General features: G+C 39.7%; 1 protein-coding gene across 3 annotated transcripts in view; it reads left to right on the top strand.

The window, feature by feature from the left end:
• Positions 1 to 27354, top strand: part of LPAR1 (lysophosphatidic acid receptor 1) — a 69918-nt gene that overhangs the window by 7950 nt on the left and 34614 nt on the right. For all 3 annotated transcript variants that reach the window (XM_027910857.1, XM_027910803.1, XM_027910919.1), the window contains exons 2-3: positions 14610 to 14778; positions 26083 to 26830. In XM_027910857.1, the coding sequence (XP_027766658.1) occupies positions 14719 to 14778; positions 26083 to 26830 (808 nt within the window). In that variant the 5' untranslated portion in view covers positions 14610 to 14718. The remainder of the gene's footprint in view (positions 1 to 14609; positions 14779 to 26082; positions 26831 to 27354) is intronic.

Genomic DNA, 27354 nt, shown 5'->3' with positions numbered 1-27354 from the left:
CTGTACCTCCCAAAATGTGACAGACATGGAGAGTAATTCTGTGCAAATGAGCCAGGGTGCCTCTGACCTGCCCTGAGAATGGTTTCTGCATGGGGCTTTGAGAGCTGTCCCAGTCTGGCTAGCAATGCATCAGGATCATGTTGTTCCTCCTAAAGCTTTGGATGAAAGTACTGAAAACTTTACTGCAAAGCAATGTATTTCCCTGCATAGAAACTTTGCAATCTAGAGAAGACTTTTCTGAATTAATCTGTTTGCTACTCTAGTCTTTTAGCTTCTTGTTTACAGCACTTACAGTGCCCTTTTTCAAATACCCAGTGCCAGTGGGACTGGAAGCTGACTGAGACTTCAGGGTATTACTGTGATCAAAGCAATTCTGGTATTTAGTGAACAGACTTAAAATAGGTCTCTAGAATTATTGCAATTTTGCAAATACTTGATAGAAATAGCATAGCTTAGTGCCTGGTTCTCCAAGAAGTACAGTGTGTTTTCTGTTCCCTGCCATGGGTTGCTTAAGTTTCACATGCAAAAGCATCCTAAGAGGTTCAGCCTAAAGGAAAAAATTCAGGGGGAGATGTGCAAGCTGATGACAACCTGATGACAGGTGGGAATTACATGATTGTAGAACACATAAATGCCTTAAAACTAATATGCCTGAACAAACACTTCTGTTGTGATCCTGCATATTTCCATCCTCAGCATCTCCTCCACAAAATTTCTTACAAGTAGAAGCCAGTTGCCCAGATTTTAATGACAAGGTTCCATCTGAGAGACTTGTTAAAAGCTTTTTCAGTTCTTTTTTCTAAATTGTTCTTAATATGCTATGAAGGCTCTGCAAAGGGACCCTTGGTGTAATTTTTGTGGGAAAACAGTCACTTTTTTCTTCAGAAGAGTAGCACAGAACTGCAGGAAAGGCTTTGGCAATGAAGCTGCACCCTGCTCCTTTGTGTTTCATCATTGCCAGGCATGTGGAAAAGGAAGGAGAGAAAATGTTGGCTTTCCTCAGAAAATGTGGGCTTTCACCCCACCGAGGTGAGGTGACATTTCTTGGTTGGTAGCAAATTCAAATGTGAAGCTGCTGTGCATCTGCCTCCTGCAATTGTGCAGAAGTCATTCTGTGCCCTGTTTGTCCCCCTGACTGTTCCTCTTGTGGTTTGATTAACTTTTTCCCCTCAAGACCCTCCAAGTGGGGTCTCCTGCTGGTATAAGCTGTATCTCCACTAGAGGGGGATGCCAGTAAAGCTGTACTGGGAAACTTGGAGGATTTGAAAAGTTTTAATGCTTTATTCTTCCTCCTGGCTGGCACTGTTTTCTGTTGGAATATCCGTGAAGGCTGCTGCAGGACTGAAGGCAGCAGCTGACCAAGTAGTAGGCACTAGGTTTCTCTAAAACATTGTCAGTTCTGCTAGTCTGCCATCATGCATTTTTGTATAGAATCATAGAATGGTATGGGTTGGAAAGGACCTTAGGGATCATCTAGTTCCCAGTCCCCTGCCACAGACAGAAACACCAAAGCACCATGCCACATAACCTTGAACAATTGCAAGTATGGGGCATCCATAGCTTCTCAGGGCAACCTGTTCCTGTCCTCACTACCCTAGCTGTATAGAATTTATTCTTAAAACGTAATCTAAATCTGACGTTTTTCAGGGTCAATTACCCCTTGTCCTACCACTACATACCCTTCTAAAAAGTCCCTTTCCATCTTTTTTATATGCCCTCTTTAGGTACAGGAAGGTGCTATAAGATGTCCCCAGAGCCTTCTCTTCTTCAGGCTGAACAGCCCTAGCTCTCTCTTCCTGTCTTCACAGGAGAGGTGCTCCAGCCCTCTGATCATTTCTGTAACCCTACTCTGGACTCACTCTAACAGTCTACATCTTTCTTACGTTGGGGGTTCCAGAGCTGGGCATAGTACTCTGGCTGGGATCTCCCAGAGGCAGAGTAGAGTGGGAGTATAAGGTTGGCAGACCTAAGAGAGGCTGCTCACTGCTGGGGGAGTGAAAATCAGACCCAGCATGTCTAAGTGGGCCTTGTCAGGGATGAGAGTAGCTGTGCATGGACTTCAAGTGTTGGTGTCATGGACACAGCTGGCGTGTGCAATTATGGGATGCCTAAAAAATCTGTTTTGTGTGTGGATTTCAGTACATTCTCCTTTTGTGGCCTGGATCCCTTGAACTTCTTAGTTTATTTGTGTGGTCACAAAGAAAGATCTTAGTGGTTCCCAAGTAATGCTTTATGGCTTATGCTTTTGTTACAAACTGTCTTAAGGAGGCTTTGAAGTGTGTATGTGTGTTTAATGTTTGTACCCATGCTAATGTGCACAAAATTCCAAGGGGAGAGCTTGAGGCAAACTACTATTTAGTTTTTATTTTCTTTTTTTCTTTAAGAGTAATCCCAGTTGCACTTTTGTCCAATAGGATTGCTTTTTCTCGTTTCTTAACTCTTTTAAAGAAGTGCAAGGGACGAATATCTGAAAAGTGATGAGACAGACTAGATAGTGCTTGGACACTAATCTTTCTGTCATCATATGTGTTAGAAGGTAGTCTCTTTTGATTTTGTTCTGGTTTTATGTCAACTGCATTCTGCCTCCTGGCTTTTTGTTTTCCCCTCGAATTTGTAGCATCTTCCAAATATTCTGATTGAAATATTTGTTGTTTCTGTTTGGCATTGCATATGTTGAGAAGCCAGCCAGAGAAGTTGAATAATCACTAAAATATGGTGTGAATTTACAACAGCCTACTTAATTCATGTGACTTCTTGTATGCACTAAGAGCTTGTCTGCTAAACACAACTCAGAGTTAATCCAAGTCAATTCTTAAAGTGAATTAGTCAAGCTGTGTGCTAATCCTCTGTGTTTACCTGCTTACTGAGATAGGCAGCAGCCTAACTTGCTTTAAACTTCACTTGATAATTGAAAGGGGAAGGGTCAAAGGGAAGGTGATGAAGTCTTGATGTTTTCTTCATCGGTCTCCTTTCAGGGCATATTCCAGTACTGCTTCGCATTTATAAATCTTGAATTCATGGAATGATCAGCATGAGCTATCTGAGGCCAAAACCCAGTGCTCTGCTGCAGTTCTCTGCTAAGCATCCCTGACAGCTATGGCTATTCCCGCAATATTTTGGGGAGTGTGCTACTTCCTGATCGTCCATACTAGCTGTTCCACAAAATGTCCACCTGGTTGAGTTGAGATGCTGTAAGCAGTAGGGAATATGGTGCAGACTGTGAGGAGCAGCAAGCCCTGTCTCTGAACCTTTGCCAAGAAACTAGTAAGCAGCCCTGATTTTACAGCATGGACTCACAAATTCTGGCTATATTGTTCTGAGCACATCAGAGATTTGCATGATGGGCAAGAAGTAATTCCCTTTCATTTGTCAGCATTAAGAGTTTTGTTATCTTGAGCTACTGGGTTTGCTCCCCCTCCATCATGACAAGATCAAAGGTAAGAACTTATTTCTGGGTCACTGCTGTTCATCAGATAAGTTTGTATGTGGCCTTGGGAAAAGCAGTGATGTGAGAATAGGGAATTTAAACCCTGTTGTTAAGATAATTCTTTCTTATTGTCAATTCTAAGTTCTTTCAAATTTCATTCAGGTTAACTATGCAAAATACAGCACTGCAGAAATTGCCTGGAGAACAGTCAGTTGAAACAATGCAGATGTTCCGTAAATATTTCTGAAGGAGCATGACTGTTTTTTCTGCTTTGAGGGCTTGATAAACAATTACTGTGTCTGCATTGGTGGTGGCCTGAACCATGTCAAGCTATTGCTTTGCAGCCTTTAGTATATTTTTGGTGGGGGTGGGGGGAATGGTTGGCAAATTTCTATTTGAGATAAACTAAATTAAACTCCTGTTTGTGCACCATGGTGCATATAGATATTGGGGTAGTACATTTGTAATTTGAGGTTTGGCAAGCTTAATTGTGGACTTCCTTGGCTTCAGCATTTCCAGATTATTGTGTTTTGTGGTGGTTCATTCTTCCTGAAGATGAACATCTGCTTTGTGGATGCTGGGGGAAGAAGGAAGTATTTGCTTTAGGGCTGGCCCCCCTCAATGCTGTTTAGAGAATTCTGACATTTTGTTATCATCCAGATGTTTTTCTTTATATCTAGTGAAAGGATATTGCTTGAATGTTTAAATACAAACTTGTTTCAGAAGAATGCCAGCATACTACTACTTTTCTGAGTTCTAAACAAAAGGTAGGGTTGAAAAATGAAGTCTCTGTTGAGGAGTAATGGAAGTATTGTATCACTTTGTTATTTCTTTGTGGAAACAAATATTAAAAATCTGTTTGTAAGTTGTTGACAGACAACTTCTTGTTGCTTTTCCTGCTGAGGAGCGATAGCTGGAGGAAAGCGTCCTGATACCTTACATGTTGATTCATACCTTGATAGAATCATAATTATAGAAAGGTGGGAAGAGATCTTCAAGCTCATTTAGTTCCAAGCCCCTTGCCGTGGACAGATATACCTTTCCCTAAACCACGTTGCTCAGAGCTCCATCCATTCTGGCCTTAAACGTGTCCAGGGATGGGGCATCCACAACTTCTGTGGGCAACCTGTGCCAATGCCTCACCACTTTCACAACAAAGAATTTCTTCCCAATATCTTATCTAAATCTGTGCTCTTTCAGTTTGAAGCCATTCCACTTTTTGTAACTTCATGCTCCTCTATAAAGTCCCTCTCCATCTTTCTTGTAGGTTCTCTTCAAGTACTGGAAGGCCTCAATTTAGTCACCCTAAAACTTTCTCTTTTCCAGGCTTAACAATTCTCTCAACCTCTTCTCATAGGAGAGGGGCTATATTCCACTGATCATTTTGGTGGCCCTCCTCTGGACTTGCTCCAACAGGTCAATGTCCTTTCTATGCTGAGCACAGCATAGCTGGATGCAGCACTGCAGGTGGGGTCTCACCAGTGTAGAGGAGCAGAATCCCCTCATCCTGCTGGCCACACTGTTTTTTGTGCAGCCCAGGATAGAATTGGTTTTCTGAGCTGCAAATGCACGTTGCCAGATCATGTCCAGCCTCCCATCCACCAACACCCCCAAGTCCTTCTTGGCAACGCAGCTCTTGATCTGTTCATCCCACAGCCTGTACTGGCTTGCTCTGACTTAGGTGCAGCACATTGCACTTGGTCTTGTTAAATCTTATGGGATTCCCATGGCCCCACTTCTTGAGCTTGTCCAGGTCCCTCTGGGTGGCATCCCATCCTTCAGGTGTTTCAACTGCATGATAGCTTAGTGTCATCAGCAAATTTGCTGAGGGTGCACTTGATCCCTTTGTCTGCATCATTAATGAAGACGAGACAAGAGGCTTTGCCCACTGTTGTCTTCTTTAGTGATATTGATTAGTGAGAAAATAGAGATGAGGATGTACTAGGAGTTAAATTCTGTCAACTACCACTGCAATACAATGCCTCTGTCTTGGCTTAGTGTTGTGAAAAATGCTTCTTGCAATCCCAGTGTGCAGAATAACTTTAATGAGCAGCTTCTTGCTCTCTCTCTCTCTTTTTCTTTTTCTCTTAAACAATGGAAGAGGACAAAATCATGCACCATACTTGCTTCTTTTATACACATACGCATGCATGATGCTGGCAACAGTTAATGATGCATTTTAAATTATAAGCTTTCCATGGTGACTTTGGACTTTTCTCCCTTTTACTTAACTTCTTCAAATTTCACGTCTGTCAGTAGAAATAAACAATTTTAAAAGAGTTTCAGAAGCTGTTTTGAAATTACTTCTTTTAGAAGTATTTAGTACTACAGAAGTCAGTACCATGAAAGAGTGTATTTTAAAAACAGTCATATGGCAGCAGCTTCATTGGGGTTGTGGTATAAGAGACCATCCACTTTGTAGTAACTTGTTTACATAAGCCTGAACAGATTGGTGTTATTTTCCAGCACTTGGTGTCTAGCTGTATTTTTCCTCTTTAACTGATTCTTTCTTAAAGTTTAACGCAGTGCCATAATGTTGAAATTACATGATTTACTGAAATTTATTGAAATTTATTGAAATTGCATGAATTATTACTCTGGAGTCTTCCTGATTCATGTTGCTTTTACTTGAAACGGGGAAATTAGAAATTCACTTTCAGGGGTATCTTGTTGTTCCTGTACTCACCAATTAAAAAAATCACAGTGGAGCTACTGCTGCAGTTGTTTTTGGAAGATGGTGCTGTGGTTAGCAGAGATGTTTTAAAGCAATTTTGTGTCTGTATGGTTTGGTTTTTTTCCACTGACCGGATCCTTCTGTTTTAGAAGCTCCTAATACATCCGAAGAAACATGCATCTACCAGCCAGCATCTCTTGCATTAAGGCAGATGCTCACTCTTTCCTCCAGTTAGAGTGGGAAGAGGTTCTCCAGCCTTAATGAGTGGCAAAGGAATTATCAGCTCCAAGCAATTCTTAATAGGTGAGGATTAATGGAAGTCATTAGGGGGTAATGGTAGATAATAACTGAAATAAGTCTGGAGGTGCCAGATAGTAATGAGAAGGCAACATGATCTGTTGGCTTTAAAGACTGAACTGCAGGAAAATGAAGATACTGAAGAAACCATGAAGAATTTTTTTGACTTCTCAAACAAAACTCAGAAGAAGCTTTTCGGAGAAGTAGAAGGATTCAAGGAAAGATGAGGTATCATTCTGGATTTAAAAAGCAGCAAGAAAATGCTCCCCAAGAGATGGGTGTGGAATAGACACAATATGGAAATAATCAGGAAATGAGGTTGAGCAAGTGAGAGAATTGCACTGAATGGTGCAAACTGACCTAAGTCAGGGAAGTACAGAAAGGATTCTTAAAAAGGATGACTACATAAAATAAATTGAAGTTTAGTCTGGTGGAAAATAAGACTTCAAGTGCCTCAGTGTGGAGCAGAGAAAAAGTATTCTGTGTTTAACAGGGGAAAGGAGCATGATTCAGTTGTGGAGAGCACAGTGGTGACACTTCTGGCAAAAACAGTTAAGATATGAGTAGAAAATTAGATGGGAGTCTCTTTGTTTTGATAAATTTCATCTGTATGCAAAGAAGTGTGTTGTGCTGCTGCATCCCTTGTGAGGATGTAAGTCCAGTTTGTATCCTAATTGACATGACTTAGACTGTGTTCATGATTTCACATGTTACAATGCTAAATACTCTGGGTATGTCCTTTCAAAATATGTCTACTGTCTAGCAGTAGTGAAATGTGACATTCTCCTCTCCCTCTAAAAAAACCCAAACCAACAAGATACACAATTCCAAGACAAAAACAATTCCCGAAAGAATGAGAAGCTTGTAATTGTGGGACAATCTGCTCACTGAAGATCATTAGTGGTGGTCACAGTTAAGCATCTGAAGGACCCTTCTGGGGCTGAACACCAGAGCAGGTAAAGGAGAACAGCAGACATGCATAGGTTAATTACAGACTCTTCAACTGTCTGCCCTGTGGTGGAACCCAGAGCATGCCTGTGGTCAGTCTGCTTTTGTTATCCTCAGAGGGGGATGAGGCATGGTGACAAGCAAATTAGAGTGGCATATGGAAAAGATTTCCCTGCAAGATAAATGCTGCACGATATTATACTATCTGCTGTTTGTTGGGGTTTTTTTCCTTGAAAATCTCTGAAGAGAGGGATTTTTTTTCTTTTATACATTCCGAGTGATCTTCTGCTTTTATCTGGGGGTGTGGGCAGGGGCTCTTACCTCATCCTGATGGGATGACTGGAAAGATGTCACTGCTGACCATGTATTCTTTGTAACAGAAAATGATTTTTCTGAGGAATTGCAACTGCACAGCAATGCAATTTTATTGTTGTAAATTAGTTCAGTGCATGGTAAATGATTAAGGTGACAAAATGTCTCCCTAATCTTACAGTGGGGAAGGGGGACAATTTCACTCAACGCTGCCTCTGTAGAGTTCATGAGACTATTTAGCTTGGATAAGGAGGCTCCATCTGATGCTTCTTTGCTGATCACTTTGCAGGCTGTATTTTGTCATGGAAATCTTTAGCATCGGTCTTGTACTACTCATAATATTAATTATTGAGGCTAGAACAATCATCTTTTCCAGATTAGCCACAAAGCTCCTATTCAAAGAGGTTTGACTGATGTAATTTTTTTTTTTTTTTTAAGCACAGGCTGCACTGTGAATGCAAATTACACAGATTTGAGACCCTGTGTTGACAATTGTATTGTGGAAGAATTCTACTGAATTCAAATGCAGTTTTTAAATATACACATAAATAGATTTTTTTCTAGCCTCGGATCATTACTGAAAGCTTCATCTTTTTTTCCTTACATAAGATAAACCAACAGCTGTGTTATGTTCCTGTAAGTGGAAACTATATGTCTCTTTTAGCTTCAGAAAGTTGCAGACTTCTGTGGAGCAGCTTTTAAAAACTCATTGAGGTGTTGAGGTGTGAGTTGATGGAAGACAGACGGGAAAGTAGGAAAGATGAGTTCCTTCCGTCTTCTTCCGGTGGTTGGTTTTAGTTTGGTTGGTTTTTGCATTAGTAATACACTATGGAACTTCTGCATTTTAATTTAATCTTAAAGTGACCTTCCTAATTCCTGGTTTTGTATTTTTTTTATGAGATGCTTTTTGGGAGCCTGGGCAATTTGAGGTTAAATTTCCCAAAGTGTTGTTATTTTGTTTGATTTGGCTTAAATAAAAGCTGAGTGCTCTGGCCAGCTGTTGGTGTTTCAGTAATGCAGTCTGCAAGCTGATACACAGCTAAACATGCTGCTGTCTTGCTTTTGGTGCTGTTTGTGACTAAAGAGTTGGTTGCACTATATATTATGTCCAATGTATACTTTGGCTGACAAATTGCAATCAAAGCAGGCATCATACAAATGTAGAAGTAGATCTATTACTTATGTGGAATCATAGCAGTAATAAAACCCTTGAGTATCTTGTACATCTTTGTGCCACTGAATCATTTCCAAGGCAGTTGTTTAGGGCACTGGTGCTCTGAAGGGTCAGCAGTAGCAGGCAGTACCTTTTTTGGCATGTTCAGTGACTGGGTTTGATCTGAACTTGAAAAAGATTTTTGTCCTGCTTTTTGGGTTGTCAAAGTCATGAGTGCTCAGACTGTTATAAACGAACAAAACAAAGGAAAAAAGGCCCACAAAACACACAAAAACCCCAAACAAACAAAGGACAAAAAGAGGATGTTTTTCAACAGCCTGTAGAGGGGAACTTCATGTAATCTAGTCTGCTAGGGTATCCCTGTTCTTTTATCCTAGTCTTCCCAGAGATTTTGAGGTGGGTAAGGCAGCATACTGGAGATACATGGCAGGTAAGGATGTCACTTGCTGTCCAGTGGTCTTGCTGGAGGCTGTTCTCCTGCTCTCTCAGTACCTAGGCAGGAGGCTGTTTCAGCCTATCTCCCTGATAACCCTTTTGTAAGCCTTCCCCATCTCACAGGACATCCTGTAACTGCAGCTCTGCCAGTGCTTCTGCAGCTTCACAACAAAATCTCATTGTACTACCGTATAGCCAAGCAGTGATGGCAGGAGAGAGGGCTTAGTACCAACTAAATCTGGGTTTTGGGCCAAACAACTCAACTGCCCATTGTAGTTGCCAGTTTATTTATTATTTAGTCATTTTTTTGTGACAGTGAAACATTTAGAACATTGCATTATCCTCGTTGCAAGTCTCCCTCACTTTCTCCTCCCTTCCTTCTAAGCCATAATGATATTTTGTTTTGCTGATTTCTTTGTTGTTTATCTATTGTGTCAGGCTGGAAAATGATCCTTTTTTATAATTGCTCTGGAAAGGTTTGTGCTCAAACGGTGCACTATTTCAGCAAAAGGAAGTTCTGAGAACAGAAATGGCATAGATAGAAAAAAAATTGATGCTACTGGATTAACCTACTCCCTCTGTGAAAGAAAAGTTCTGATCTCTTAAACAGTATCTGCAAAGAACTGACATTTTATGTCAAAGTAAATTAGCCATTGATTACTGCAAAGAAATAACTAGATAATTTCTCTACAGGTACAGGAATCTGATAAAAATGTTTCTGGATAAGGATTGATTTCCAGTTGTGGTTTGGGCACATATGTGTGCTGTGTTTTGGGGATGAGGTATTATTTATATAAGCACATTTTACTCTAGGGAGCCCCTGGTGGTCTAGGGGAAAGGCACTGCACTGTCACTGCAGAGACCCGGGTTCGATTCCCGGTCAGGGCCCCTCCCCGGGCAGATGGAGCTCGTTAGCCCTGTAAGGCAATCCATCTACGTCCTGAGGACCTCGCTGTCACCGTCCAAGCGTGCTTGGCCCCGGCAGATGAACCTCAGGATTAAAGGGTGGGCTCAGTTCCGCGCACACTGTGTCTCACCTAAAAAATCCAATGCGCAGGCTGGAAGGTGTAAAGACCTTCCCCGGTTCTTCGTTCGCGAAGACTGGCCATTATACATTTTACTCTTGAGTAGTTCTTTCCTGTCTTGGTGCATACAAAAAGTCCTTTTGCCCCTATCTAGTGTGCTAGCCTAACAGGGAAATAAAAAAAAACTCACCTTGTTTCCTGTGAGGATCTCAGTTTCTTCTGCAGACATGAACGAGTAGCTCAGTTTCACTGCACCTTCAGTCTGTCCTTGATCTTTATTCTTGGACTGAAAAATCTGACCAGTTTCTTAGGGCTGATTGTAACTTTTGCAATATTCACTTTTGCTAGTGTGAAAGGGCAAAGAACCCAAGAATGTTTTACTCTGGGTTTTATTTTTGGTTTTGTTTTGGTTTTATTTCAGTATTTGCAAGGTAGAGATTTCCTATTGTTGTGTCTGAACCTTTTCATATGTTAGCAAATTCCATTCTGTTTTTTAGACAGTGAAGTTTTAGACTTCAAGAAATGTCTGGCTTTACTGGCAGGAGCTGTTTCCAGGGGGGTGATGATACAGCCAGCACAGGAAACACTGAGCTTGTCGCTTGATTTTGGCACTCCACTTCCAGACTTCCACGACCCCTCAGTAAAACCTCGCAAATCCATTTTCATAGTGAATTTATTCATTCTTATGAAGAGCTTGTAAGTGGGCGAGAAGCTGTAGCTCTGTAGTTCTTAAGCTTTACTCAGCTAAGTCACATTTAATAGCTTCAAGGTCATACAGTATCATTGTCTTCAGAGTCACGTAATCCAGAAACTTGGAAGTCTGTGAAGTCCAGCCGAAGTGGTACCAAAAGGTGATCTGGTAGGGATGCAGGAAAGCAAAGCTGGAAGAAGGCAACAATGCAGGACACCTGGTGTGGTCTGACACAGGAGACAGCCAGAGCATGTGAAAACTCAATTTGCCTTTCATTCCCAGGACCCTAATGTAGCAGAGGCACTGCAAATTTGTGGATCTAGATGAGATACTCAGTGATGCAGAAGTTGTTGGCATTGCTGTATCACTGCAAATTTGCAGATCACAGTGTACTGTGCAAGAAACCAGGGAGGAATAAGGGTAATAGTTTTTGTCACTGGATTTGTAATGGATTTTCCAAAAGCAGTTCCTTCAAGATGATGTTATTGTGATACACAATTGCATTTCTCTTAAGTACTCCAAGTAATGACAAAACTGCGTTGTTCCTCTTTTCTGTGGTGTCAGACAGCTGATCAACAAGGCATGATGCTTAATCATGGAATTTCAGAGAACAGTATGTTTTATAGTCAGGATGTCTTGCTTCACAGAAGATAAGAAACTTTATAATTTTAATTTTACAAGTTTTAGATACCAACCTAACATATTGTTTTGCAAACCAAACCCTGGTTTGCAGTTCTCTCGATGTACTCAGTAAAGATAGCAGTGTCTATCAAGAGAAGATACCACAGAGTACTTGCCTATGCCAGCTGTAGTTCCAGGGGTTAAGAATGAGATGTGTGAATATGCTTCCAAATCTGTGTATTTTTTTTCAACACTTTGTAGTGCAACAAGCAATCAGAATCCCATTAGTAAGAAGCAAGTCTTGACTTTTGGTGTTTCAGACTTTCTTTTTTGAAAGAGATTACATTTTCTGTCATAATGTCTTTTAATGAAGTTCATTTGAGGATCCTGTTCCCTTTATTTGCAGTTCTTGAAAACACAGGGCTGCATCGTGAACTCACACGGGTATTAAGTTAGGAGCCACTTTTGTTTTCTTGAATGGAGTCTACCTGTTTTAGCACTGCTGTGAAAGCACAGTTCCCTCTGTACTTCATTATTGCTGAAGAAGAGGAGGCAGGTTGGGAGTGGGGAGACAGTCCTTTTGTACAATACAACCTGTTTTCAGCTGGGATCCTTTTATGAGCCTAACCACTGGCAGAAAGTCTTTATCATTGTGTACATCATGCTCAGGAGGTAGAGAAGCAAGGTGTTTGCCTAAGAGCTGTCCTTTTCCTAGCCAAATTGAGGGATCAGTGAAGTACAAGTAATGAAAATACAGATAGGTGTAGAAGAGGATACATGAAATTCCTGTGGGCTTAGGAATTTTTTACTAATACTGTATTTTCTATTTCTTGGAGAACTGATGAAAAATGACTACAGGCATATATCTTCTATCATCTGTATTAAATGCTCGTTGAATTTTGTGGGTTAAGCTTTTTCTGATATTTGTGTTCTATCTGGAGTACACAGAGCTAACTAAAGGCTGGACAGACTATGGGTGGGGGAAGTTCTTAGTTTTTCTTTTCTGCTTTATTGTGCTCCATAGTAAAATTGTTCATTTTCTCTCCTTTTTGTGTGGCAAACAGGATTCTAAGTGTACCTCTGGTTTTGATTTAGATAGTACTCCTTAAAGTCTCCTTCAACTGTAAATTCTTCTCAAACTTCATTATGGAAAAGTGGCAGCATTTTAGGATTAAGAAAAAAGATTTTAAAAAGAAAGTAACAGTGACCTGTTGTAAAGTCAGTGCAGTGAAACTGCTGCTCTTATATATGTTTTGAGAAGAACAGAAATAGGTCTTTTCGGATCTTACTTAAGTTAGAATTGCAGCAGCTCACAAGACATCGATGAGATGTGCTGCTTGAGGATTTCGAGGCTGTTGATGGAGTTTTACTGAAAATCACTCTTTTCTTTGTCAAGTAGCAAAAGCTTCCTAAAGTTAGAATTTTGAGTTGATGCTGTCTGTACCCTTCATTTGTCAGGTACAGCAAAAAAATAGAAAATTAGCAAAACTCCCATTTTTTAAAAGGGAACAGGAATCCTGGGGGTTGTGTTGTTTCTTTAACTTTGTGAAGGCTATCTTGGAGAGAGGCTGTCTCCATTTTCTGTCCTCTTCCGTGAGTATAGTAGTAGGAATTTGGGGCAAGGAGTGGAAAGAATGAAAGGTTACTAGCAAGAACTAAGTAGGAAAGAACAGGGGTCACTGGAAAGCTATATAAAGATGGAAAAAGTGACCCTAGAGCTTGGAAGATGAGACAGCTACATGTGACGTAAAGCATGTGGGGATGTGTTGAAATGTGAAGCAGGCATTTCAAGATGATGCTTTTTAAGAAGCAGGAATAATTTACACAGTGGCATGCAAAGGCTAAGTTTAAATGAACAAGACCCAAAAAAAAAAAAAAAAAAAAGACATAACTGAATCAGAAAAGCATGCAGAGCGTAACTTTTCTACAGCACTTATCTGTACTTTCTTGGCTTGGTAAGTGTTGCCTTTGAAAAAATGAACTGGTTGCCAGGAAAGTTACCGGGATTGTCTGTATAATTACACCATGGCCTTAGTTTGAAAAATACCAGTTAAGTTTGGAGTAATTTCTGGAATGTTTGTTGGATGCTGATTACACTTAGCGTGAGTAGATTTCTGCTATGACTTGCAGAATAGGAAGTTGTAAATATGGGGAGCAATAGGTCTCGCTCCAAAATCCTTTCTGTGGTGACTAATTTGTGAGTTGTGTTGTATATGTCTAGCCTGACTGGGGGGAAAAAACTATGCAGTTTTTTGGTGCAGAATTTTTAATGGCATTTACAGTGTTTCCTGCCCACCCCCACACCTTATTTGTTTGTTAGTTGGTTGGTTTTCTTTGCACGAAAGAACAGAAAAAGAAAATAATAGAATATATATGCAAAAGCTGGATGGACCTTTATAAACATGATACCTATGGAAATGCCTTCATTCTGTTGGATCAGCTGGTCAAACTTTGCATGTCAATTCAGTATATTCATATACTGCAAATCTGTGACTACCTGGAGAAAAGGATGTCATAACGTTTTAAGTTGCTTTATTTAATAAAGAAGACAAGTTCATGTGATCGTTGAACTGTAGAACAATAGTTGTTGAGGTAATAAATGTATCCTAAATTCTAATAAAGGATTCTATGAGTACTCTTTTTTTGGTGGGGGGAAAAGGTAGGTTTTTTTCTTTTGTTGGGGGGAAAAAAGTTAACACAGTTCCAATGGCTCTGCAGCTGACCATATTTCCTTTCAAATCTGGTCATGATCTATGTATTAGCCTTCTTGCTGAATTCACTTTGTGTGAATTCTAGTTTGTGTGGTCAGGTGAATTTTTTTGCTGTTCTGGACCAAATTCTAATGTGCCCTTTGAAACTTGTGGAAATCTGTTGTGAATGGTCGTCTGAGAAGTGGGGCTGCACAAACTCAAAGACTGATATTTCAGCAGCCAAAGAGCTTGGTTGTTGACTTCGCACACAGTTCTCTTGTTAACTCTCAACAGTTTTTTTTTCCTTCCTAATAGGAGCAAATATCAACATGACTAGAGTCTGAGGAAGGGCTGCTTTGTTCCTACCAAGAGTTTGCGGGTGCAGAGGAACAGCACAAGCACAGCAGGGGTATTTTAAGCAACCATGGATATCCCCACCGACTTGGTGCCGTCCTCCATGATGTCCCAGCCTGAGGTGATTGAGGTGAGTAAGCCACAATGGAACTCTGGCAGGTGAACTGACTGAACCTCTTTCTTATTTCTCCTCCTTCTTATTTCTCCTCTCTCATTTCTGACTGTCAGGGGACTTTTTCCTGAAATATTGTATTAAAGACACAGGTAATTTACTAAGAATATTGTTATACTTTGACACATGATATTGCTGTGTTATACTGCTATATGTAAAAGAAAACATATGGCGAAATATGATCTTTATGGACTCCATGGAGGTGATCATTCTGCTATAGTTTGATTTTTACTGTGCCTAATAAATACAAAGTAGAAGGCTGTAATATGGATAAATTGGAATAATACCAAATAAAAAGTCAGGTTTAATGTTCTTATCAGAAAAGTTTTAAGCTAAAAGTAGCAATAAAATTGATAATGAACTTAGAATTACTAACACACTAATCTTGCTTTCTTGAATCCAAGTGTCTTTCAGACTTCATATTTATAAATATCTAAGGGATTTATTTAGCTCCATGTACTGAACAGCAAGTACTTGTGTATTCTGATAAAGTAAAAACTACAAACTGAAAAGGAGATTTTTCATAACTGAAAATACTTATCTGAGATGAGATTTTCACTAAGTCCCCTTGACTTCATAGAGACCCAAGTACCTGTTACAATTTAAAACTTTTCAGGATGTGTATTTTTCTGAAAAGGGCCCCACAACTGATTAACAGAATACCTGGTAGGAGGTGGATGGTGAATGCTTGTGTTCCACGCTGCCTAGCTACTGCCAGACTCTTCTCCCTTTCTGGGGAAAGGCTCTCCCCAACCATGTCTGCACATGCTCTGCAAGACGTTTGCACTCCTGTGTCCACTGGTCGTCTCTTCAGAGCCTTCTTTATATATGAGAAATTTGTGTATCTAAGGATTGTTGTTCAGCACAAATGCCTTCTCAAAGGGAAAATTAGATCAGCTGTGGTGTGAGAATGAGTGGAAGAAAAGCTGTCCCTTGTAAAGGACTTGATGTCAGCACAGTCACCATTCGGTTGTGTTGAATAAATGCACATGTCCTGGGTCTGCAGGCAGTTTTGGCTGAATAAATTCTGCCTGGACTTTTATCACTAGCCAAAGACTAGAAATAAATAGATGATTCTGATCATTAGCTGATAATCCAGACAGCTCTGCCTCCATGCTTGAATTTCAGAGACTGTGTTTCAATGAGATTTGTCTTGGGAGCCAAAAAGAAATGGAAACAGGAAGCAAAGGAAAGACTCGTATCTTAGTGTGGGAGATTATGGTAGGAAAAAATATCATGTTGTAAAAACATGAATGTAAATGAATAGGCTCAAAATGTAAATGTAAAAGTAGGCTCAAAATTGATATCTGTAATTGAAGAGTTACATGCTTGCATGAATTCCCTCAGATTTCAGTAAATCATTGGGAATCTGATGGCTGATATAAGTCTTCAATTGTATGTAGAAGATTAATATCTCCAAAGAATCAGCTGGGAACCATATGTATATTTCTGAAGATAAGGAAGACCTTTTTAACAGACAAGGACACAGTGAGACACATGTTAAGAGAAAATAGAGGGGTTGAAGTATTAAAGTGCTTTTCATAATGGGACTACAGGTTTGCCGTTCATGTTTGTGTTGACATACAAATGAATTTTTTGATATAGTTTAGAAAACAGCATTGATTAAATTAATTCCCCCCACCCCCGAGGACATTATTTTGCCTTTTAAAACTGAGCAGATGCCATAGTGTGCTGCAGAAGACATTTAGAAACTAACGTTTTAAGGAAGGATTTTTTTTTTAAACTTGGAAGTAACCTTGCATGCTTTTTGCATGAGCTAGATGGCATCTTAGTTACACAAAGTGTTTTGCTACTTTACTTTAAACTTTCTTTATTTTTAATCTTTTTTTTTAATATTTTGTCTTTAAACTTCCCTTTGGTTTTGCCAGCATAATTGGCTTTCTTCACATTTAGTCAATTTAGACTCAGAAATAAATATTATCTATTTTGTGTACCCATGTATGTACATGTGCATGTGTGTATACATTGCACTAATAAATACTCCTCTGCCTATCATCAGTTGTTTCACTGCACTGAGCAAACAAGAACAGATGCTTATTTACCATGCTAGAGACTTCCAGAGAACTCAGCAGGATGTTTTGCAATCCAGAACCCACCCTGACAGGTTTTTGCTTGAGCTTCAATCCTGCAGATGCTCGTGGTGGCACCACAGTAAGGGAAGTTCCTGCTAATGTAGTTGCAAATGGTTTTTTTCCCAAGATTTGTCTTCTGAGTCAGGTGTCAGAAGATTCATATTTTGAAAAAGTTTTTGAAGGTTGCTTCTCAATACCAGATGTGAAATTGCTATTACTGTCTTAAAATATTCTTGTTGCTAGTGTATCAACATAGGAACTGCCTCTGGTGCTCTCTGCAACCCTGTATTGAAGCAATGGGTTTGGCACAGTCATGTCTCTTCATCCCCTCCTAATGCAGAGACCTATCCAAAGCTCTCATCTTCTTTCCCCGCCCCCCAACATCTTGTTACCAGACACAAGTGGTGACTAAGAGCATAGGCATCTTGATCATGTGTAAAGGTGAAGGATGAGTGAAGTTTCAGGATAGTTTATCTGTCCATACCTGAGATCTGAAATAGAAAATACTTGTGGGACAGCGTTCCCAGTATGTCAAAGAAGTCAACGAAACCAAAAATTTTCCAAATATGCTTTGAGTTTTTGGCAACAGGCTTTTATTGTAAGGCAATAAATTATCTCAAATAAATCGCAATAAATCACAATCTGTGATCTTTACAGATTTCTGATTAGATAAGGCATTTTGCTCTTAAAGAGAGAGAAATAAAATGTTAACAGAGCTTCTTGATTTTGAAGTTGAAGGTATTTTGTGGTACATGTTATGACTTCATACCTCAGCTATGTATAAGCAAAATCGTCTCATAGAAACGTGACTAGTTTGATAATGTAGTAATCAGAAAGTTAAATAATTCTATAAGAAGCATTAGCATCCCAGAGTGCTTTGCTGTTTGCAAAAAAGAAACATCGCAAGTGGTGATCAAAACTGATGGAAGTTCTCTGTGGAGTGATTAGCATCTTCTCTCTTTGTGAGTGGCATGAGATGAATTCTGCAGTAAAAGCTTTGAAGAAGAAATTGTTTGAGCTCTAGTTGCTTAATGAATCAGGGACTTCCAGCAGTGCTTCAGAAATGCTTAAAACAAGAAAATAACAAAAATTCATCATTCTTTATTTGCTTTTGCCAGCAGTGAATCCTACCAGCCAAATACTAGAAGTAAATGAGTATATTTAAATAAATGCCTCACAGCTGTTCCAAAGAGAGATCCAGAACACTTTCCATTATAGTGGCCTTTCGTGGCCAGAGCCAGAAAACACTTCTTCCACTCTGTGCCATTGAATACTTTCTATTTTCTCCTCTTTTTGTTTGAATTGGAGTGGAAGAGATTTAAACTAGCACTGCCACAGAATGGTCAGTCTTTTTATAATATGCTTGAGAATAGACTGCTGTGGGATGGCACAGCTATTCTGCTATGTTGTTTTCCCTACCAGAGTTCCAATAAGATTTGTGTTTTGGATCTGGTGCCCAAATTTTTGCAGTCAACAAATGTGTAGATTTCTTTCTCCCCTTTGAGCTGAATAAACAAATAAGTCTCTTTACCAAAACAGATCTATGGTGGTGATGAATAAGGTAGATGGGGGAGTGAAAGGAAATGGTGAGACTGGTAGAAACAGTTTAGAATTAGATTAGAAATACATATCAGGATAGAAGTATATCCACCTGTTCACAGACATCATAGGGAAAACTAAAATACCAGTATGTTTGGGGTTTTTTTTGTTTTTAATTCTTATACTAGATGAGATTACTGAGGGTGCAAAATGCATCTCAGTTTTGTTTAAGCTGACCAATACTGCTGTGTAGGCAGCTACTCAGTACTGTGTGAACAAGTTACTTATAGAAACACCATGGTTGCTAAAGCTCAGAAAGAGAGATTTTTCTACTTTCAGTTCATGTATTTCACAAATATGTCAGTACATCAAAGCAAAGAAACCCACATTGTTTAATGTGAATTTCAGGAAAAAAAATGTATTTACTACGGTAAACACGGGATAGTCTTCTTGTTTCCATTTGTATATCTCAATTTCCAGCTCCAAAAGGAAATTTGCTATGTTGATTAACATAAGCATTTTGCTTTTAGGCTAAACTCTCCCCAGTGCTCACTTTGCTGGTTTACTTGGTAAGGAGTGATGGAAGGTGTGCCCTGGAGAGGGAAGAAGCCCCAATAGCCTACAGCATTTTTTCAGCAGAGAATGGCAGTTTTTCAGCTGCTGTAGTCATTAATTAATTCCCAGCTGGGCTTACTGAGCACCTAACTGGGCCTGAAGGATGCGTGTTGTAAATCATTATGCATGGAAGCTCACTTGGGATGTTGTAGGTGTAGAATTTTTTATTCCCTCCCATTACTTCCACTCTGACTTCTGAAGTGTACAGTGTTCTGTACACTTCCTCCAGAAAGCTCTTACTAGGGTTGGAGTCTTTGACAAAGAACTGTCCTGCACTGCACTCATCCTCACAGCAGCTTTCAGGGACTCACCGATGGCTGGATGTCTGTTTATGATGTTCAGGTTGAGGGAAAGGCAGGTAGGCAGCTGGGGAGTGAACTGGGCAAGATAGTGGAGAAGCCCAGCCAGAATCATGACTAAGACTCTTTTTGAAGCCATTAGAGGTGAAATATTTCAGTCACTAATTGAGATGAGGCAATATAATTGTCTTCCTTTTCTCCCGCAAAGCTGCGAGGGTTTGAGCTCGTACCTGTGTTTGGCTGGTCTTTGTGAAGCTCAGCTTATCATGTAAGCTCTCCCAGAAGGAAATGGATCTTGAAGAGCTTTGCAGAAACCGCTTTCTGTATGCTGAGTGGGATACTTGGGTGCAAGTAGCCAATCTGGGATCAATGTGCTTTGCGTGTGGCAAAGCCAGTTAGCTTATTTTTGCAATATCTCCACGTTATAGTGGTTGTCTCTCTTGAGAGAAGCTTGAAAGGCAGATAGGGATGGTAGACCAAAAACAAATCTTTATTTATCAAAGTATATAAGCCATCCTAGCAATGTAGGGGGAGGGTGTGATGATGTAGGACTGTGCCCTGATTCAAACAGTCTTCATTTCGTCCTCAACTAGAAAATATTCATCAGATGTAGGAAGTACTTGTGAGGGACAGAGCCTGTCTGAAAATGCTGGATCTCTGTAAAGGGAGCAACAATAAAAGAATGTCTGAATTACTGGGTAGGTTGCAAATAGGTGAGTTTACTGTCTCTTTGTTGTTGTTGGTTGTTGGTTTTTTTTTTAAGCTCTTCTAGCTTTCAGTATCTTAAATCTCTTTTTACTTGCAGAATTATGCAATGAAAGAAGCTTCATGTGCAGGTGTGTGTGCAGGTGCATGCAGGCTTCCTTTCTGCAGCAGTAGAAAATGGAGAAGTTGAAACTACAGACCTGGCACTCTGTGGCCCTGTTGGGACAGCTCACTGTGCTCCTGACCATTATTGCTCTTCACTAATGCTCTTGTGTTTGAATAGGGAATTGCATGGCTCCTAATTTATCTATCCTCAAAAGATGTAGGGCTGATTTCAGACCTGATAGTTAGAGACCCTGTCATCTTCCAAAAGAAAGGCGTTTTTAGAGTTAGCTGGACTTCCTGAACTCACACATTCCTTTTTTTAACCCACAGAAGCTTTTTTGAACTTGCTTTTGTAGTAGTCAGCAGTGAATAAGGACTATGGAAGGTCAACAACCTTCCTGGTTTATAGCCAGTCTGTGGAGATTGTAATCATAGTTTCCAACAGGATCTGTGTCAGTTGTGAACTAAACCTTCCAACAGTAAAATTGCCTCTTTTCCCAGCGTTGCTGGTGCCTGGGTCTCTTTGCTACACTGAGTGCCTAGACATGTTAAGCTGCCCTTTCCATGTATAAGCTGTAGGATACAAAGAAATTCTCAGTTCATTTTCTAGTAGTTGGGATCTTTGTGAGCTCTAAGACTCTGAAGTAACAACGCCTAGTATAAGAGCATTCTAAAAATTACTGGAGATGCTAGCTGTTGCCACGTAATCCTTAAGTAACTTCATGCTTTATCATGTTGTAACAGAGTTAAAGAGATCCCCTTACAGAGAGATTAATTTCCTCCTGTCTTTTCAGCTATGTGAAGGGCAAAATTAGCCTACTGAAATGAAATAGCTTGCTGGGACCAAACCACCATATCTTATCATAAGGCTTTTCCTTTAAGTCCATTGAGTAAATTACTTTGGAAGATGCAATTATGAAGAGAAGGAGCTGTTGTATGTTGGTGGTAGAGTTTTATGCTTTCATTGTGCAGATGAAAACAGGTCTGTACATATGGCATAGCAAGCATAAGGCTATAATGAATCAGGCCCCTTGTGACTTCATGATTTTTTAACTTCTACCTTTTCTTTAAAGGAAACACTTCTTTTGCCCTTCACTTAAAAGCTTTTGTTTCTTTTGTGTTCTGCAGTTTGAAAAATAGTTTATGCCTTTCATTAGGTAATAGAGAAATTTTTTCCAAATTGGATTTTTTTTCCTCATCTGTTACAACTTTACTTCCATAAAGGCCATGTTTAGCACTTGTGGGTTAAGAAAGTATTTACATATTGGTTCAATTATTCCTATACTTACTTGCTTATCCTTATTTTAAAGATATTAAATTATACCCTTCTTTGGGGATTTTGAAGTTGGCAGTTCTCTGAAGTTTTTCAGCTCTAACCTTTCTGGTATGTTGTAAACTTAAGAGTATTTACCTCAGCTGAAAGCAGTGCTACTGATTTTCCATTTGCTGCTGCAATGTAAAGATGTAAGACAGTTATCTCTACTTTTAGTTTGCCATTCCCATATTAGCCAAATAAATTGTTTTTCCATGTCCTCTGTGTTCTAGGTAAGAAAAAACCAGCATGTCAAGGCTAATTCAGTAAAGAACAAAAAAAAAAAAAAAAAAAAAGAGAGGAGCAGATTGTGTTTGGAGAGCTTAGGGTTAAGATATTTTTAAGAGTTTTCCTGGATATGGATTCATTTTTGTGGCTTACAAGTTTGAAAACCTCTGTAGGAGTCAGATCTTAGTATTAAAAGAATGTTCAGGTCAGTTTCTCTCTGCAAGAAATAACTGCACCCAGGCATACAGAGGGTGGGGAGATAGGAGCCCTTTTTTTTTTTTTTTTTTTTTTTTTTTTTTTTTTTTTTTTTTTTTTTTTTTTTTTTTTTTTTTAACTTCCCTGTTAGGTGAACTGAGGAACTCTCCAAACCCTCAGATATCAGAGGGATTTTCAAACTGATCCTTTGCCCCTCAGGCACCTTGTGCTAACTAATGCTTCATTTAGACAGTATCAGTCAGTGGTGGTTGCAAACTTACTGGTGTTTGTTTTCTACTCTAAGTATCTCTCCATACATAGCCCTCACCCGATGGGCTGTCACTCACGACTGAGCTGGCAGGATCCAGAGATCTCCTCACCTTCCTGCTCCAGGCAGCCAGTGCCTTCTCCAGTCTGGTCTCTTCCCCAGGAGGGGCAGGGAGTAATGGGCTGGTCACCCAAGAGCATCCCATCATCAGGGTGCCCCATGTTGTGCATCCAAATCCTCACTCAGTTTAGGCTGTGGTGGAGAGGGGGGGCAGCAGCAAGATGAATTGAGCACAAAACATGGGAAAGTTGCTTACAATGGCTGTTCTTCTCAGACTCCCCACTGCTACCCCAGTGGTGTAATCCCATACAGCCAGAGGAAAGGAAAAAAACAGACAAGTGTAGCAAATAGTGGCTGAAAAGGCCAAGATGAGGTTCTAGCCATTGGATGGCTACTTGCTGACTGTAGAAGAAGAGTGAGCTTTGTTTATTAAGTCCTGGTGCCAAATTTCCTGGTCTGTGTGTACTGTGTTGAGGTTATAACTACACCTCATGATACTAAGAGATTTAATTCTACGTATTCTTGGTATTTTCTTGTTCTGTGTATTTTGGGACAACTGTGGCTTGGGTCAGCTGCATATGGTGAGAGGGGACTTTGCTCTTAGCCTGCTTTTACTCCATCTTACTTTATATGTCTTGATTGATGGTTTATAACTCAGACTTTTTTTTTCTACGCAGTTGTGTCCTAGAGGCTTTAGTTAACATGGGCAATTTGCAGCTCAGTTTGTTTTAAACTTCTGTTGAAGTATACTGAATGGATGAGGTAAGTCTCAGGGCACCACACATCTGGCTTACACAGGCAATGAAACACACTGAGTGAAACTTCAGGAAATTAAAATATAAACTTCCTTGCCCCTTTTCCTGCAGGGGCAGGAGAGGGGATGGGTCTGCCTGCTTGCATATGCCTTTGTGGTATGTTAACACTTTCAGTACTGAGAGATATGTTGCATTTGCCTCCTACTGCAGCCTTTCCAGTCAGTGTCATGGCCAAATGTGATGCCTTGGGATTTTTATGTTTGTGACCTGGGAGGTCAAAACCTTCCGTTATGATATATACTGATATATCCAAGAAAGCTGATCATCTGGAAGTCCCGTTTGAACTTTTGCCAGAAAGCTGTCTCATCTTGTACTCTTCCTTCCCTTGGGATTGAAAAGATTACTTTTAAAAGAGATCCCAGGTTTTGGATCAGAATGCCCTAAAACTGAAGCCTCTCCAAAATCCCCTATGTGAACAGCATTTTGTTTTTCTGTCTTCAAAATGAGAGAAGCAGCAATTAAACCTCGTGCTAACTTCTCTGAGATTGCTCAAGTGCTGTTATGCCTTTAAATTTAACAAGTCTGACTCTGTAACATTTTACATGCTCTTATGTGTGTTGCATACATTCAGCCCTGTCTTGGCATTTTGTGAATAAGTGAGGGTTGTTTTTTTTATCATATCTTGTTTCAGATTTCATATGCAAATGTTAGCGAAGATATTACAAAGTCAGGGAATAATTCATGTTCTAAACCTCTGTGCAAAATAAAGACAAAGAAAAAAGAAAAAAAAAAGTAAAAACATGATACCTACCACATTTTAAATTTCTGAACTAAAGATATGTGTTCTTCCAGGTGTAACAGGCTTCTTTCCAAAGGAGCAACAGCGGAGCAGAAATCATTTTATATGGGCAGCAGATATCTGAGAGAAAAAATTAGACTGACAAACGTATAGGGAAAGACAATTTATTCAGGACTGCAAAGATCCACTAGATCCTGCATCCAGACATTCCTACAGAAATCAAAAACCCAGTGTCACATAATTAATGCAGATGTTGAAAAGCTTTTGTAAGGGCCACTAATTCATTCGTATGACTTCCTCCATCCCTCAAGGGTTCTTATACTTGACCTGTTATTACTACAAGGTCTTTAACCAAAGAATTAAAGCCAGATGTCCTGTAGCTAGGTCTCCTTTTGTTAAATATCCCTTGTAAATAATTTTTTTTCTATGCAACAGAGAGATCCTACATGAGAACTTTTAAAAATTCTTAATAATTAAGGCTGAAAGGCTTCAAGCTTAAGATTTAATGTATCCTAAAGGAACAGTAAAATTTTTATTCTCACTGTGTTGAGAAATAGTATTTACTCTAGTTTTTTTTTTTATGCCTGCAAATGTTTCTGATTGATATTGAGGTTGGAAGTAAAATCTTTCTAAAAAGACCTTTATCATAAATTTAAATGTCATGCGGTGCATTTGGGATATAGGTGGAAAGTTTTGTATGTTGTTTAGTTGGAATTGGCTTAATTATGTTGGCAAATGTAGAAATTAAAAGAAACAGAAATAGCTTTGGGTAATTTTAGGGAAATCTATACTATTTTCATTGGAGTCCAGTTATTAATTCTGTTTCCCAATTCTGTACATTTTTGTTTGCAGCATGAGAGTTAGTTTAGCTGTAGCATTTCCTACAGAATGACCGGAACTGTCCAAAACATATGGTTTAGTTTGCATGTTTTAATGGGAAGAAATTCTTATCTTTTAGTAGTGTTGATTTGTTCTTTGATTGGGCTAATTACCTGTTTTTTTGCTAAAACTTGTCCTCTTTTTGTAAAAATTCAAGTTTAGTCAGCAGAGTTTCAGATCCATAAAAACAAGGAGTCACAGGCAGGTCTCCCGAGTCTTCTGTAGAAAGAGATTTTTTTGACAGGAGTTTCTTGGTTTGATTTTTTTTTTAACTCTTATTTTTACATCCTCATTGTATACACGTGCTAAACAAGGAACCAGGTTGTTATTCACAGATGTTTCTTTTTCTAAGGTTTGCCTTTTGGGAATTGCACCTCAAGTAATTGATTGAAACTGAGAAAGGAAATTCATTAAGCATTTTCTTTTGAGCCAGCAGTTATATGCAAAACTTCCATGTTCTGGTGAGGTATGGGGCTTGTTTGTTGCACCCATAGCTGTTCTTGGCAGAGTACTCTGCAAGAAAAATTAATCATGTGTTCCTTGAAATAGCCATAACAATATTTAATGCAGGAAATAAGGTTGGATGCTTTTAACACTAGTTAAGCCAAATATTGCTTTTCTTATTTCTTGGCTCACTCCTGCTTCAAATTGGAATAAGTCAATTCTGATAAGTTATATTTAAAAGCATGCTGTATTTCAAACCCTGCTTAGAAACAGGGCTGATGCTCATAGAAATGCAGTGTCAAGCTTTTTTTATTTTTCATACAAGCCTTTCATGCTCTATGGACAAACACAGCCCCTGATAATTCACAGTCTCAGAGCATATTGGCAATATTGATTTAGGGTGTTCTTCCCACTCCTTGAGACAGGACAAGAAGGAATACCCCGACGGAAAACTGAAGGATTTAAAACCTGCTCATAAATGTAATCCACTTTTTCTCCACTTTGAGAAGCTCTTTTTTTAACATCATTACTGTCAAACAACAGTTTTGTTCACTCTTAACATAAATAAGGTATCCTGTAGCAGAGTTAACCTTTCTTATTTATGAATTGCATGCCTTTCCCTTTAAGTGAATATTTCAGCTGGTCTGCTTGGCTAGAAGCTCATTTTCTATGCAATTTACAGCTACATCAGAAGTCCTGCTGGCTCCCAGAGCAGATGGAAGCATTTCTGGTTGCTTCTAATCTGGTTGCTGTTACTAGACTCCTCAGAGCAATTGTTTGCGAGTTGTGGAATGCCGTTTGGTCTGAAAAAATAAATTTGTTCTGAAGCGTGTTCCCTTCCTGACCCCCTCCCTGTTCTTCATGCATGTCTCATCCATGGAGGCAGTCACATGTTTTCAGTTCTGATGTCATTCTCTTTTTGTTTTTTTGTTTTTTTTTCTTCTCTTTCTTCCCTTCTTCTTTTAGTCCACAGCCATGAGCGAACCACAGTGCTACTACAATGAAACCATTGCCTTCTTTTATAACCGAAGTGGAAAATATCTAGCCACTGAATGGAACACTGTCAGCAAGCTCGTAATGGGACTGGGGATTACCGTCTGCATCTTCATAATGCTGGCCAACCTCTTGGTAATGGTGGCTATTTATGTCAACCGCCGATTCCACTTTCCTATTTATTACTTAATGGCCAACTTAGCTGCTGCAGACTTTTTTGCAGGGCTGGCCTACTTTTACTTAATGTTCAACACGGGACCCAACACTAGAAGATTGACTGTAAGCACCTGGCTTCTCCGTCAGGGTCTCATTGATACTAGCCTGACAGCCTCTGTAGCCAATTTGTTGGCCATTGCTATTGAGCGGCATATTACGGTTTTCCGAATGCAGCTGCACACTCGGATGAGCAACCGGCGAGTGGTCGTCGTAATTGTTGTCATCTGGACTATGGCCATCGTCATGGGTGCCATACCCAGTGTCGGATGGAACTGTATTTGTGATATCACTCACTGCTCCAACATGGCACCGCTCTATAGTGACTCCTACCTGGTCTTCTGGGCTATCTTCAACTTGGTCACTTTTGTGGTCATGGTGGTCCTATATGCTCATATCTTTGGGTACGTTCGCCAAAGGACTATGAGAATGTCCAGGCACAGTTCTGGACCCCGCAGAAATCGGGACACCATGATGAGCCTCCTGAAGACTGTGGTCATTGTGCTTGGTAAGTGCTCACTTTGCCCACCCTGTTCTCTCCTCTCTGTTTTTCTTATCAGGTGATTTCAGTAATGCATGTCTGTCTTCTGGGAGGTCAGCAGCATTTAGAAGACTCTAGAAGAGGTGCAGACAATTAGAACCTCAAGTGTTCATTACTGTGTTGGCACTAGCAAGCTTCTTTTTGGAAGTTGGTATAAGTAACTTAGTCACTCAGCCCTGTAGTATGAAACTGATGAAAATCCAGAACCCCAAGAGGTAATGTGGTGGGGTTTTGCAGCAACGCAAGTTAAAACCTATTGCAGCAGCCTATCATATGCAATGTTTGCCCTTTTGCCTTTGAAGGTGCCAAATGGCTGAAAACTTAAAATAGTACAAGAAATCTACTGAAGTACCTCTGGTTGTCTTTTTTGCCACCCAAAAGGTGCTGTGTGTATTCATGCAAAGCTCTGATATCTAGAAAACACTGAGGGGCTACAGGCTATTCATGGAAAGATTTTATGTTAAGCAAAACTGCAAATATCATCCACTTAG

This window comes from Empidonax traillii, unplaced genomic scaffold (assembly GCF_003031625.1).
Source record: "Empidonax traillii isolate 1590-97213 ecotype Southwest subspecies unplaced genomic scaffold, ASM303162v1 scaffold3:size4013460, whole genome shotgun sequence".
In the NCBI taxonomy this organism is placed as follows: domain Eukaryota; kingdom Metazoa; phylum Chordata; class Aves; order Passeriformes; family Tyrannidae; genus Empidonax; species Empidonax traillii.
The sequence above is the reverse complement of the archived record's forward strand: the minus strand, read 5'-3'. Positions and strand labels throughout refer to the sequence as shown.